Consider the following 16,357-nt stretch of genomic DNA (forward strand, 5'->3'; position numbering starts at 1 on the left):
TAAAATGGCAATTCCTGTTTTACATTTTCTCTTGTCCTTTGTTACTCAAATTTTATAACACTTACCAGTATCTAATATCTAATAGATATGAGGCTACTCACTTGCTTTATAATCAGTATTTCACCGCTAGAATACAAGTTACAAAAAAGCAAAGAATTATGTTTTATAAAATTCATACAACAGTTCTATTAAACTGTTTCTTAGCGAAAAATCAAAGAGAAAGGTGTATAAAATGCCAGTAAGTGCTCTTGATTTGTATTGTAAGATTCAAGACATGCTGGCTTCTAGTAAAATGGTAAACATTGTAACATAAGTAATTATTCTAGCTTTTGATGCTTATTTTTATGATAGAAGTTTTCAAGTAAATACAAAGTAGAAAGATTAGCATAAAGAACACATAATACCCCTTATATCAATCTAACAATTGTTAGCATATTATCTTCCTTAGTTTGTCTGTTTGTTCTCATTGTTAAAGTATTTTAATATAAATTAAAACTATGACATTTTATCCCCCACACCCTCCTTTACATTATTTAAAATACAGAATATTTTCATCAATAGCTGCAATGTCTTTAACAAAATGATTCCTTAATAACATTCAACAACAGTCTGTCTTGGTCTGGGTTTCTATAGATGTATATAAATACTATGTTCAACAACATCTTGGGGAGGAAATGACTTGTATTAGTTAGAACTCTCGGGTCACAGTTCATCATGAAGGGAATTCAAGACAAACACTCAAGGCAGAAACCTGGAGGCAGGAACTGAAGCAGAGGTCATAGAGAGAAATACTGCATACTGGCTTGCTCCTATGACTTGCTCAGCCTGCTTTCTGATAGAGCCCAGGACCTCCTGGCCAGGGATTGCACCACCCACAATAGGTTGGGACCTCCCCTATCAAGAAAATGCCCTACTGGCCTGTCTACACCCCAATCTTATGGAGGCATTTTCCCTTACAAAGTAAATCCCCTAAACAGATGCAATTAGCAAACTGTGACAGTTATATGTTTTTGAGGACATAAGTTTGACCCATCATAATATAAAGTATGTTTGCAAAATACAAGAGTTATCTTGAGATTATGCTCAATAGAATGTGTTGGGAGAAAAGGGAGAGTCAGACTCCTGTGCTCCAGCACCTGTAATGTTCTAAGCACACATATGGTGGAAAGCAGTGAGGGCCATGTCCCACTTGGTACTTAGCTTTGTCTTTATTAGAAGATGATGACCAGTAACCCTTTATTTCTTAGTAGCTTTAAACTACCACCTCGGTGCTTGCTTTATATTTTTTAAACTTAAAGTAAAATTTACATATAGAAAATGGCCAATATTAAATGTGCAATTCAGTGGTGACAAATGCACATTTTCTGTGTAACCTATAAACTCCGTGAAGATGTAGAATATTTCAGTTAACACAGAAAAACACTGCAGTACACCTTTCCAGACAATCACACATAGCCCAGCTACAGCAACAGCTATCTTCATTTCTTCTACTCCAGATATTTACTCCTAGACATTTCCCTACACTAAATATTTACTCTTTCATTTAGCATAATGTTTCTGAAGGCTCATTCCTTTTTTATTGCTGATTAATACCCCATTGTCACCCAAGACATCCCATATAACTCAAGTTTATTTCTTTGTCATCCTAGAAGATTATCTTTCTATATTGGAAGAATTAAAAAGCAGGCACAGTTCCCCCAAAGGGAGCAATGTCCCATTATTTCCAGTTCCTCAATAAAAAGAGGGGGGGTATAAGTATGAATTCAAAAAAGGTAAGTGGTTTTACATATTCATATTTTTGCATATTTTTCATATTTGTCCCTAGATTTATCACTTTGTTATGCTTGGAAATTCCCAACAGAATGGTTGAAGAGCTTTAAGGTGTAGACTTTGCTATTGAGATGGTACTAGTACCAATGCCTCATGATTTTGTTTTGCACTTTAGTTATTTTTTTAAAAAAACTTTCTTTTTCTTTCTTTGTAGGCTTTGCTCTACTGGGAGGACACCCTTGTTTTCTTACCACCCAAGACATTCATCTGGGTGTGAATGAAAGTCTTACGGACACAGCTCGGTTTGTAAATTCTTTTTTCTTTCCAAATGTTACTTCAAACTTTGATGGATTCATGTAAAAGAGAAGATGACGATTCTCCTTCAATAATGGTTTCCCCCTCTCAGTGTCCTTTGTACCCCTCCCATTTACTGGACTCTTTGCCTAATGTTTGAAATGCCTCTCTTTCATCCTATAGCCCCTTTCTATGAGAGTCTTAGTTTGCTTCCATTGCTATGATATACACCAAGGTAAAAGCGGTTTGGGGAGGAAAAGGGCTTATTTCATCTTCAGGTCCATTATACAGGAAGCCAGGACAAGAACTCAAGACAGAAACCTAGAGGTAGGAACTAATGCAGAGGCCATCCATGTTCAAGCACTGCTTCCTTGCTTACTCTTCCTGCCTTGCTCAGCCTGCTTTTTTATACCATCCAGAATTACCTGCCCTGGGGTGGCATCACTCCCAGTGAGCTGTGCCCTCCTCTATTGATTGGCAATCAAGAAAATGTCCCAATGGCAATCTGATGGAGACACTTCCTCAACTGAGGTTCCTCTTCTTATTCAACACTAGTTTGTATCAAGTTCACATAGACACAAAAATCTAACAAGGAGAATGGTTGAAGTCTTTTCCTTAGCAATTTATTTTTGTGTGCATGGATGATCAACCTTCATGCATTTCTGTGCACAATGTAAATGCCTGGTGCCCTCTGAGGATAGAAGAAGGCATTGAATACTTCAGGATGGGCTTTACAGAGGTCTGTGAGCCATCATGTGGGTGCTGGGAATTGAATCTAGATCTTCTGTAACAGCACCCATTGCAAATAACCATTGAGCAATCTCTCCATCTCTCCTTAGCAATTTCACAGAGGTGTATTAAAAAAAATTCCAAATTTTAAAATTATCAAGATGACTCTTACATTTAACAATCAAGGAAGTGTGAGTCTAAGAAAACTGCCATGTTCAATGGTTCATAGCTCATCTGTACCAATAATACAAATAGCTAACATTTATTAATCATTATATGAGCAAGTATTATTCTAAAGCATCTACCCTAGTAAGAGCCTGAACAGATTGACACACAAAAGTGAAATGATATAATCAGAAACATACATACTAGCTGTGATAGCACAGAGTCTCAAATGCCAAGGTATTAATATAGTACAGATATTCTTAATTGGTAAAAGAAAATGACAGGCCATTGGAATACATACTCACTTAGAAATTCTGACACAGAATGGCTCCCTCATATCCAATAAGTAGTCTCCAGGGTCACCATGGATGTCAACCTCCAGTCAAATCCCAGGAGAAGTGAGCATGAAAAAGCTATATTCACTTCAAAGCTATCTTCCAGAGAAGTACCACAGTCAATGGCAGCAACACTACACTGGCAAGTCCCAGCAGCTCACACTCAGCGAGAAGAAAGTTGAGCTCACTATATAATATTGAAACATTTGAACATCGGTCTTTTGACTTCCTGTGTAAGGATCTTACGATTGTCCATTTTTAGCTCATAAATACACAGTAAATACCTTTGTTGAATGTTTTATGGCAATAGAGAAGACTAATTTCCCCCAAAACATCTCATGATACAAAGCAATTCTTTCCAAATAATGTCTGCTCTTTATTCCAGCTCCTCTAGTATATGCTAGAGAATTTGCCTTAGTTGAATTCCTAAAGAGATTTCAAGAACTCTTCTTCAAGCCTTTTATGTTTGAAGATGTTGTGTCATTTCATATAAAGCAATGGGAGTACAAAGAGGTGATGTCATTGTCTTTTGGATAGTAGGGACACAAAGAATAAATGAACATGACATTTTAAGGATATTTTTCCAAGTATGCTGCTACTTACAGAGATTATATTGCCCAGTGATTCTTATTACAACAATGTAAAGCAATTTAATTCATAAGCAAGTAACAAAAGCAAGTGAAAGAAAAAGACAGGACTGCATCTAGGAGAGACATTTTGAGGGGGGACCTCTAGAAAGCACCTGGTGAGCAGGAGTGAATAAGGCAGCGTGAACTAATGGTTGCAGAAGTACCCAGCTGAGGGAATAGCTGAGCATCCAAGAAAAGGTAAAACAGTGCATTCTGGCAGCTAGAACAATATTAGGGCCCAGAAATCAGCGGACTGTTAGGAGACTCAAAGCAGGAGACAAACATCTAACCGTAGCTGATTGCTGGGGCCGAATATGAACATGTACCTTTCTTTGACTTCTCTCCGAGCAATTCCCCGTGTGGGTCCTTAGAGAAGCTCTACACATTTCCAGAGCCAAACCATCTAGTCACAAGCTCCAGTGTAACTGTGACCTTTTGAATTCATCCAATTACTTCTAGCGTATGTATGGTAGAATAAGGATAAAATTGGATCCATAGAATTCTTTCTGATCATTAAACCCAACCTAAAAGGTTAAATAAAAATAATAGTTACTTCTTAAAGGATTTTTACCACAGACTTCTTCTGTTATCATTGTAAAATGTTTGCAAAGTCAGCATTATTGGCTCAGTTTTATAATCAAAGAAGCCATGAGACACAGAAGTAATGAAACTTAGATGCTAAGTCTGGGTTTCCATGCTTTTATTACCTACTCTTGTTGCTTCTATTTCATGGAAAAAATAAGTTGTAGACAATATTGACTTGTGGGAGCTCTCCAAGACCATCATGCTGAGGTTTGGTGAGTCATTGTATTAACCTTCATAGAACTCTACACAGTCATACTCATGGTTCTGATTTGTTATAACAATAAGATACCAAATACAATGAAAAAGACATATGAAGTAGAGTTCAGAAGACACCAGGTTCGAGCTTCCAAAACTCTTCTGGTGGGGCTGCACAGGATAGACTTAATACATGTGACACAGTATGTGAAATATTGGCAAGAAAAGAGGCCCACAGTAGACCCAGCTCACAGTTTTTGCTGAAGACTGTTCACATTAGCACATTCCAACCAAATTCTTGCCCCCTGCCAACATAAAGTGTGTGTTTATTTCAAGCCATATTGTTTATGAAAACATTTTAGGCACAGTGTTATCAGTTCTGGGGAATAGTGGAAACTCCCCCAAATGAAGTTACCAGATGTTATTCCAAGAGCCAGCCTTAAATTCGGGTCTTTTAAAGGGTAACAGTCAGGCCTGCTTTGTTAATTCAAACCATTGTGTCCTCTATAAGATGGGGTTCTGATCCTGAAGATCCATTTGTTTTTTTAGTTTTTAAAAGATGTTATTGTCTGCTTCTTTTATTTATGTGTGTTTACCAGTGTGTGTGTGTGTGTGTGTGTGTGTGTGTGTGTGTGTGTGTGTGTGTGTGTGTGTGACAGCATATATTTGTGCATGTGGAGATCAGGGAACAACTTGTAGGAGTTGGTTCTTTTCCTTCCGTAATGTAGATTCTGAAGACTGAAATCAGGTCATCAGACTTGGCAGCAAGTGCCTTTACCCGCTGAGCCTTCTCACCAACCCTAAAATTCACATTTTTTTATCAAATGCATGTAATGTATAACATATAAAGGAATGGTTCCCTAAACAGAAATGTGTCCCAATGTAAATATCTGTACATATGTGGACAGTTATAAAGTAATTTGGATTACTATAGAAATGGAAGATAAGGAGATTAATGACCGGGTTTTTAAAAGCTAGTTTGGGAATTGGTAAGTTTGTTAAAACGGAAAATTCTGTCCCCACACTTAGAGGTTTGTTCCCCAGTTAAGTTTAAGATGGTTTGTATGACTCTAATGATGATATAAGAGCACTTGGAATCACTTTGGGAGACCTTGAGAGTTGGGGAGAAGGCTTGTTCAGCAAAGTACCTGCTGTGCAAGCAGAGGGACCCAAGCTTTGATCCCCAGCACCCACAGTAAAGCAAGGTATACTTTAACCCCGGTGCTGGTGGGAAATGAAGACAGGGGATCCTTGTGGCTCATTAGCCAACCAACAAGCCTAGCTGAATCAATGAGCTTCAGGTTCAGTGAGATAACCTATATTAAATAAATATGGCAGAAAGCAAGTGGGTAAGACACTAATGTCACAATGTAAACTTCTGGCCTCCACACATGTGTGTGAATATATACACATGAAAATGTGCATGCACCACATATAAAAGGGAGACTTGGGAAGCTGTGCAGAAAATCCAGACTGTTACGCAGTGATCTATTAATGAAGTCATGGTAAATAAAGGGATAAATAATAAGAGATCCACATGGCTTCATGACAACTGATTCTAAAAGGTGAAAAGTAATAGTGGCTAAATTATTCCAGATTTGTTGTTAATTGTGTGTGTGTGTTTCTGATCTTGGGAGAAGGAATATACTGCATTAAAGGTTGAACCTCCAAGTACATATACTTCTCTATGCCAGTGGAGATAAGCACCTTAGGTGACACTGAGAGCTGGAGACGTATGTATCAGCTCAGTGGTTCTAAAAAACTGAACTCCACAGGTTCATTGTGGGAGAATTTCAGAAGGTCATACATCAAGGGCAGATGCAATTAGGGTAAAAAAGAGAGTATGTGTAGTCAAATATAAGAAGAGGCTGGGCTGGGAGATGGGGGAGTCAGACGAGAGTAGCAGTTATTGGAGACATTGACTCTCTTCTCTGTATCCCATTACCACTTAATCTGTCAAACTATCTGACAAACAAGATATGCTGAGATTCGGAAATTCAATAAACCCAAATTGAAGAAGACAAGAGAAATCCCCTGCCTTCCACAGAAGCAACTGAACAGGGCAAGGAGGGAGGTGAATCTTAATGACATCTACCCTGCAATATGCACGGAACAACCCTTAGCAATTGGATCCTTTGCTTTCTGTAGAAGTTTAACTTTGGAAGATGCAAAGGGACTGTGTGGCGCTTGAATGACAGTGCTCGCCCTTTCTAGTCAAGAGAACAGTGCGCACACGACACTGATTGATGGTACCACTTTCCCAATCTACCTGTCTGGCTGCTTTGGGGGCCGGGGACAATAAAAAGTGTCTTATGTTGGTGGAAGATGAAACTGGTGGAGGTGGATTCAATAGGTGCAGCCACTGGAAGGTGAGGGATAAAGCAAAGCTGGCTGGTCTCTTAATAACTGTTAAATGCAATTTCCAGACTATAACTTGTTCTTTCAAATGCTTTAATTATTCATCTATTCAAAACCAGTTGTTAAATACCTGTTTTTTTTTCTACCAAACCTTTTTAAGCATTGAGAATCAGATGCTGATTAGGTCAAACAAGATCTTTCTTGGGGGTGGGAATATACACTATTACTTTATTAAACCACTGAGCGAGAATGAATAGCAGAGTTGATTGGAAGATGTGCTGGGATGAAGACAAGGCAGTGTGACCTGCCTGTGGTCACCTTACTCTGTGGTCAGGGAAGGCTTCTCAAAGGATGTGACAGTCAAGCTGAGAGATTAATGAAAAGACAGAGTCAGACATGAAACCCTGGGGGAATAACATCACATAAAGAAAGAACTTCTGGAGAAGGGCCTAAAGCGGTGGCAAGCTGCTTATTCAGGAGCAGAAGGGAAGCCAGGAATGCCCTAAAATTAGCAAATATATCTATTTTAAGTCTGAAAATACTTATATACATATGTATGTGTGTTTTCAACTCAATTTTACCTACCCAAGGAAGGAAAAAATTACATGAAACCACATCCCTAATTCCAATTTCGATTTACATCCCCACCCAGCAAGGCTTTGTTGTGTTTCCCTCCTTCCTCTCCACTTACCTATTGTCTTTTTGATGCCAGCCATTCTAGCAGGTGTGGTAGCTCCTTGTGGCTTAGATTTGGACTTCCCTTAGAATCACCACTGAACACTATTTCAGAATAGATGTTGGCCAGTGGGTGGCGTCTTTGCAGAAATGTCAACTCCCATGCTTTGCCCATTTTAGAAATTAGGATTTGTTTTGGTGTTGAGTTGTAGGAATTCCTTAAATATTTGGCATTTTGACCTCTGTGCTCAGATACATGTATTACAAATATTTGCCCTTTTCTTGCAGATTGCCTTTTTGCTCATCTGATTGGTTTTCTCATTCATCTTTCATGTTACATATGTTTCCTACCTTAAAAAATATATTTAGGGTCAAGTAAGATCTTAAAGACTAGTAGAAAAGTATCCCAAGGATGATTTTTACAATTACTGAACAAATATTCTACTTCTTTCTTCTTGATTTATAATAATATAACCTGTTTATCATACAAGATATTGAGGATACCAAATAATCTGAAGGTAGGTAAATTAAGAAGTACAATGATGGCCAGGCAGTGGTGGCACGCTCCTTTAATCCCAGCAATTAGGAGGCAGAGGCAGGCGGATCTCTGCGAGTTCGAGGCTAGCTTGGTCTATAAAGTGAATTCCAGGACAGCTAGGGCTGTTACACAGAGAAACCATGCCTTGAAAAGCACACCAAAAGAAGAAAGATGCACTCGGGAGGCAGAGGCAGGCGGATCTCTGTGAGTTCGAGGCCAGCCTGGTCTACAAGAGCTAGTTCCAGGACAGGAACCAAAAGCTTCGGAGAAACCCTATCTCAAAAAATAAATAAAAAAAAAAAGAAGAAGAAGAAGAAGAAGAAAGATGACCCGTCCAGCAGGTCCAGTTATTCAGGGTCTGAAGAGGCTCTACCTGTAAGAATCATGGGCGAGAGAAAAGAAGGAGACCAAGCAGAATTCAATTGTCAAGGTCTCCTTTTATTAGGGTAATGGTTACAGCTTATATAGCCCTTGAATGAGGAATTTGGCTTGGGGTGGGGTGTAGGGGGTAGCAAAGGTTAGCACACCTGATGTTTTTTTGTGTAAGCGGAAACATTCTTTTTGTGGTTTTGTTAACAAACAGTTCTCAAGATAGTTGGGATCTGGGGCTCTCTGCAAACATCCTTAGGACAATGGTCCCTGCTATCATCTTTAGGACAATGGTCCCTGACAGAAAGAAAGGATGAAAGAAAGGTAAGAGACTAGCATGTCCAGTCCCATCCGCCCAGAATTAAAATACCACACAGTTCCCACAGCAGTGGTGTTTGGGAGGAACTGCTATGCTGAGGAATCGCAACACCATATACAGGTTCAGTGATTCATTAGGAGGGTTCTCTGTGCTTCTTGGCCAAGATTTACAGCAATTAAAAACTACAAGTGAAAAACACAAAAGGAGAGCTGAGGATACAACTCAGGGATCCAGGCACAAGGATTTGAGTTTCATCCCAACACTGCAAAAAAATTACAAAGGGAAAAGACGTATGTGTGACATGTGGACCATATTGCCACAAACTTCTAAGTCTTCACTAAGTGAAGTACACAGGAGGTACTTAAATCACGCAGCAAAACAGTTACCAGGGTTTTTGTTGGAGATTGGTCACATAAACACACTTAATTACTCCCTCAGAAAAACAGATCCCAGAGTTTTTATTGGGGACTGGTTACTTCAGCCATCTGCCTACCCTAGATCCACATTCCGGCACCTTAGGAGGAAGGTGTTCCACACAATCAAAGTGTGTATATACTTACCAGTTCAGGACCCCCCTCCCAACACACACACACACACACACACACACACACACACACACACACACACACACACTAAATGCTGCATTTCCAGATGCCAGCCCTGGGCCAACCTTGAGGTCAGGCCATTTCGAAGGATTGCCACGTCAAGCCTGGTACATTGCTCTTTCCTGCACAAGAAGGTGTTTCAACCTTGCTACCCAGGAAACAGTATGAGAAGCTTTGGTTGTACACAATGACACCATCGAGAGCTATGTAATCATTTTCCAAACAGTTATTCCGTATTTTATTTCTTTTTCAAAGCAGGTCAAAGTCCTAGAAGATGTACAGGCTCCCTCTCCAGTGGTCACTGATAAAGAAGCTTCTCAGTGACCAAGCAAAATTCAATTTAAAAACTGGTTAGAGAACTTGAATTTATCCTATACCATGCAGGGACAGCCTTAAAGTTTTGCTCATTTCCCTAATGGAGCCCGGATCATTGAAGGAGAGGAATCCCACAGAATCAAATCTGCTCCATTGCTTCCTTTCCTTTCTTGAAATCTTTCTTAACAACACTCTTCCACCACCGAATGTACCAGAAAACACAAAACATGCCTGTGTACGTTCCATGAAATTCACTTCAGATTTGAAAGTATTTTTAGATTCTCTGGTGTTCTACTGGGGTTAAGAGTTAGGTATTCTATTTTGTTCCTTGCTTTGACATTGTACTTTAAGATGTCACATCAGGAGTGACACTTAATTATGACTCAAGTCACCAATTCTTTGGAATTTTAAAATCAGACGGAGCTTGGCTACAACAGTGAGTCATTATCTCTCCGGTTCCCAGGCTCTGGGTTTCTTCCATAATGACAGCAGTTCATGCCTAATGATCTGAGTGCTCTGTTGACAGGGGCATGATGGTTTCACAGTCATTTTCGCTTTAATACAGTAGTTAGTAATGCGACTTCAGGAGCCATGTGCACAAAAGGCTCAATATAAGAAACCAATAGTGTGATGTTGTTCAACTCTGATCACTTTCACCACGGGTGTAATTTCCTTATGGTAGCAACTGCTCCCGTGTTCTGCTGATGGGATGCTAAGAGAGCACCACCACTTGGATCCATTTTCGGGAGCTATCATAAAGGTTGGCATAAATTTAGAATATGACTTTGTTTATTCTTTCACAATTCTAGAGGGTAGAAAACACGTATCCATGTGCCACCAGCATCTTGGTTCCCTTTCTGCTGTCTCCCAGCAGTTCTTCATATTTCTTGGCTTGAAGCTGCATCACTTCTAAGTTTGCCCTCATTTTCTCTCCATATTTTTTCTCTATGTGTTTCTTTGTATCCTCTCTTCTTTTTTGTAGTAATAGGGGCGGCGGGGCTGCGTTCCCAGCACCCCGGCCGCCTGCTCGGCTAGCTTATGCCCCGAAATAACAACACACAAACTGTATTCATTTAAACACTGCTTGGCCCTTTAGCTCTAGCCCTTACTGGCTAATTCTGATATCCCGATCAACCCATCTCTAATAATCTGTGAGAACCGGTCTTACCGGGAAGATTCTAGCCTAGTCCATCCTGGGTCGGAGCTTCATGACGTGTGTCTGCCCAGGAGCGGGGCATGGTGTCTCTCTGAGGCGTCTGCTCCCGAGAGGAGAGCTGTGGAGTCTGAGCTCACTTCCTCTTCCTCCCAGCGTTCTGTTCTGTTTACTCCTTCCACCTATCTTCTAACCAATAAAATGGGCCAAGGCAATTCCTTTATTAGCCAATGACCTTACTCCATCACTTTTTTAAACATAATAGTTTTGTTGATTAATTGGGAATTTCCCACCATGCACCCCAATCACACTTCCCTGGTCCACTCCCACACTTGTGTCCTCCCCACACACAAGAACGAGGAGGAGGAAGAGAAAGTTGAATTTGTGTTGAGCAGCAACCATTGGCTTTATGATTTCTCCTACTTACTATCATTTCTTCTTAACTAATTTAGTCTTCAAAGACCCTATTTGCAGGCAAGGTCACATTCTGAGTTTCTGGGTGGACAGGTGTTTTGAAGGACAGAAGTCAGGCCTTATGGTCACAGAGACACTTACCCTTGCAGCAGTGTGGGAGAATTTCCTATCGGTGCCATGCTGATATTCCAAATGATGAACCAGAGGGAGGGATCTCATTGAGTGTGGAAAACAGCTAAGAGAGGAGCGAATCATCATCTAATTGGAAAGAATACTGTAAAAAGATGAAATATTAGTATGAAAGTATTTGTATTGACAACGTTAATATCAGAAAGGCAAAACATAAATAGCAGAAAGGCTTTTGATAAAGCATTTTCAAAATTGTACCTAGCAAGAAATAGGTGTCTAATTAGATACTAATAAATTGCTACGACCTAGATGATATGTTCAGGACAGATATATGGCCTTGGTTAAAACCCAATTTCTTCAAGTTTAAATCCTGCTGTATTTTTTTTTTAAGGAATGACAGTATAGGGTAAAGAGCAAAGACTTTGAAACAGGGCCAGTTTTAGTCCAGTTCACGGCTTTCCCACATTCTAGCCCTTATGGGTTGCTTCAGTTATTTCTGATTCCCAGTTTACTGGGTTGTAAAATGAAGATAATAATATTTCAGGAGTTTCATGAAGGGTAATGAGTTCATGTTGTAAAGGTCATGGGCACGGAAGGAATTCTTACACTGTTGATTGAAGCAAGTTATGGTTTAACGCAATCTCAGGACACTCTATGACTCAGCTCCAGCCATTTCTGTGGTTTCATAGACAGCTTGCAGAGACTCAGTTCTGAAGTTACCAGGGCACATTGTGAGGAGGTCATTCCAAATACTATCACACCTTAAACATTTTTCACTCTGTAGTCCTCAGACTCATAATCTAACATTTAAGCCAATACAGTCTGGTCATTGGAGGTAATTTCATAACGAAAGGAATATGGGAATTGAATTCATCCGTACTTCTTCAATACCAATTCATTTGAGAAGGTTACATTTAGGTTTCCTGAAGCTATATTTTTTGGTTCTCTATCAATTTTTATTAATACAGTCCAAAGAGGCCAAGGTTATTTTCACCTGGTTAGAGATGCTAGAGGCCTAGGATATTTTCTTTCCTGGAACATACTCATTAGAGAAGTATTGATCAGTTTACACTGGAGAGACCACCTGTGTGTCCACTGTAGGGTCTGGACTGTTTAGGAATTGAAGGAAGGAAGGAAGGAAGGAAGGAAGGAAGGAAGGAAGGAAGGAAGGAAGGAAGGAAGGAAGGAAGGAAGAAAGGAAGTATCCACTTGGAAAATGATTATGAAGTTCTCACTGTTGTCATTACGAATATCGTTTTCTCCCACTGTTTCCTAGTCAGCTATTCAAGTGATATATGTCACTGGTAAAACACCGGAGTCCAAAGGGACACAGTCTGGATGATGGTAGCATAGGAACAAGGGGAGATGTGAATTGCAGGACACTACAAGACTACTTGAATTTGGCCTGACTGTGGCGAGCCCACAAGTATTATACAGTAAATGTGCAGCTGACAGATCTGATGGGCTATCCATGGGAAGTGTAGACGTACACTCCACCTGGAGAACCTGTTTGTACAGAGCTACGGGCACAGCTGTCCTTTGGATAAGTCACTGTTCATTCTGTAAATGTCTTGTGAAATCATGGCATTTCTCCCTTCTATAGTATCCCAGTAGGGTATAAACCTGACTTTTATTGTAGGGCAACTGGATACTCCCCCCCCCCACACACACACCATGGCATGAAAAGGATTCAGTCAAGCCTTTATACTCATAGGCAAAATCTACATAAAAATAGTCTTCCACAAACTTTATTGACAGGAGTCACCTATAAGAAAGCAGCCTCACACAGGAGGTAGTATGTCTGTTCTACAGCAGACTAAGGAAACTGTGATCTACTGGTCTTCTTCTCTGACCTAACAGGCTACTAACATTTTGTATTTACCCTTTACAGTGGCTTCAACTAACATTGGGTTATAGCCTAGGAAACTAACTGTTTATACAGGAAAAAGGCCTGAGTTGCTAAAACTAGCTTCAGATAGGAAAATTCTCATGTGGGCACCCTGCTGGAGTCAAAAGCAGGGTCCCCAGAACAGATTCCGTTTAAGTCAACCAGCTAGATGCTAATGCAAATCAAGCCCTCAGGGCAGGCTCCTATAGCTGCCAGTGCTGTATTCCCAGCCATAGGGGAACTTCACAGCCACGCCGCCTCTGAGAGGTAAAGTGCCTCCTTGCCATAGCTACCTGTTTCTTGTGACTGTGAAAATGCATGCTCGATACCTTTGTTTCCTCCTTTGGGACTATTAACTTGTCTGTCTGCCTATATAAATTGAAAACTTTGTGGAGACCACACCTTACCCTAGCCTTATGCCCCCCCCTTTTTTTACCCTCACCCCTTTGTGCTTTATGCCTGATGCCCTTATGCCATCTTTTTACCCTTATGCGTTACCCTTCTGTCTGATGCTTTGCCTTTATACCTTATGCCCCTATGCTGCTGCTTCTCCCTTCTCTCATTTTCCCCCAAGAAATAAAGATACATGCGGGAAAAAACGTTCCTAAGTCAGTTTGTTCTACCCCTCAAATCCTGTTCCCAAACCAGTCTTTGCTTGTCATAGAACTCTGAAAGAGTGCTGAGGCCGGTACTCAGTAGCTCCAGATATATAACTTTGTAGGGTTCTATCTTGACCTCACTGTGAATATCATAATTTGTGGCCATCCTTATTGCCCCTAAGACATTCTTGTCTCTAGATACATACAGAAAATCCATGAGAGCTGTATTATGGAACTTTATAACCAAACCCAGGCACCTTAGGTACAGGGATGTTACTGATGTTTTCATTTGCTTGTTTGAAGTTAGACTATGTCGGCATGTGGACAGGTACATTTCAGCTTGATTGCCAGTCACCTTTGTCCTGGTCACATTTAAGAACACCTTCTGTATTACTCAAGTCTTGCCTCTTCACTTGACCATCAGTATTTTAGATTGTGCCCTGTGCAGTCTTTGATCTATGTATCTCTGTATTCTCAGGGTACCTTGAAGCTAGTTCCCATATACCGGGGTCAGATAGTCCTCAATAATTACTTGAGAGCAGGAAAACTGCTCTGTGGTTGTCCATATCATCAACACCCACATTTTCTCTTACGATCTGCCTCAGAACATGGCCTGTGTTTTTAAAAACGTGTTTACTTTATCCCACAGATTCTGCACCAGACCTCCCTTGGACCATGGGAGACTTGATTATTTGGTTTTGTTTGGCTCTAAGGGTGTTTGAGTTTATAGTCTTACGTGGAAGCAAAACACATCAAAGAACAATAGAAACCATGTGCTGGAAAGGAGATGTTTAGATCAACCACACTTGGCATGTCTCTTCTATACGACCCCCCCCCCTTTCAATCTTTAGGGCACTTTTTATTTTTTTCGTTTTCGTCGTATTCCTTTGTAAATGGTTGTTAGTCACACTGTGGGTGTTGTGAATCAAGTTCAGGTCCCCTGCAGAACAAGTGCTCCTAATCTAACCACTGATCACTCTTTCCAGCCCTGGGGTACTCTTGACCTACTGAACAACCTTCTTCCATTTTTCTGTAGTTTGACTTTCTGACTAAGAGCTTATATGCCCTTTCAAATTGACCTTAAATAGATTTTGTTGTATTTTTTTTCAAGACAGGGTTTCTCTGTGTAACCTTTATGCCCTGGAACTCACTCTGCAGAGCAGGCTGGCCTCAAATTCAGAGATCTGCCTGCCTCTGCCTCCCAACTGCTGGAATTAAAGGTGTGCACCACCACTGCCTGGCTTATAATTCTTCTATTTTAACATATTTATAAACTAATGGATTTTAATATATTTGAAAGTTGCAATACACACAATTGTTATCCTTATGGATGTACATAATATCTCATATTTGGAAAATGTGGTATATGTTCCAATTGTCTCATTTTTGAAATAAACCCCATTCATCTTTGATGACAATACATTCCAGATCATCTCATTTCTTTAACAGGGTCAAGAGTTAGCCATTAATGTAAGAAGCTCTATACCACCTTAGTTATTTTTATAATCATATTAGACAGAAATTTTCTTAATGCCATGGTGAGGCCTTTCATATGGTAAGTGAGGACCCTATCACTAGGTTATATCCCTAGCCTGTCCCTCCCTTCTTGAGAGTAGTTTTGGTGTGTCATTTGGTGGCCTTGAGATCAGTATGTAAACCACATTGGCCTTGAACTTTCAGCAAACTCCCTGCATCACCATATTTTGTGCTGGTATTACAGGCATTACCCACCACCACAAGTAGAGTTGTTTTCTTTTGTTGAATGATAATTTTTATAATTGTTTTTAACTTTTTAAAATAATCATATAAACATGTTTTCTGATTATTACAGTAGCACACTTTTTGATTAAAAAAACCACTCAGAGTTATTGGCAATGACCCCACCCTCATCTGGAAGGGGTCGGTTACCATTGCTTGTCCTTTACCATCTTTCCATTGGAAGTCTCCAGCTGGTCCTGCCTTCTGCTGAGCAGAAAGGAACAAGCAATTGTTTGCCTTATCAAACATCTAGACAAAATATGATGGATAAATGTTTTAAGCTGTATTTATCCTTGAAAAATTCCAATATTGGCTATTAAATACCTATGGCATGCTGATACACACCAGGGGTGTTTTAAATACAAGAAACTCAAATTTTGCCAAAGCTATAATTGTTGGCGGAGGCCTGAAAACATCTGAAAGCTTGCAGGAACCTACTGGAAATCAAGCAGAATTCCATTTCCATTCAATAGAAATGAAGAGAGACCAAATTGAAAACCCTTTACAGAACCAGGAAGTATTTTTGACTTGCCAG

The 16,357-nt window shown here is 40.0% G+C and overlaps 1 protein-coding gene across 1 annotated transcript in view; it reads left to right on the plus strand.

The window, feature by feature from the left end:
• Window positions 1-16,357, plus strand: part of LOC121442570 (ornithine transcarbamylase, mitochondrial) — a 74,829-nt gene that overhangs the window by 27,811 nt on the left and 30,661 nt on the right. Inside the window, exon 4 of the mRNA XM_041644153.1 lies at window positions 1,985-2,072. Coding sequence (XP_041500087.1) covers window positions 1,985-2,072 — 88 coding nt within the window. The remainder of the gene's footprint in view (window positions 1-1,984; window positions 2,073-16,357) is intronic.

This window comes from Microtus oregoni, unplaced genomic scaffold, assembly GCF_018167655.1.
Source record: "Microtus oregoni isolate MIOR12 unplaced genomic scaffold, Mior012 000092F_000, whole genome shotgun sequence".
In the NCBI taxonomy this organism is placed as follows: domain Eukaryota; kingdom Metazoa; phylum Chordata; class Mammalia; order Rodentia; family Cricetidae; genus Microtus; species Microtus oregoni.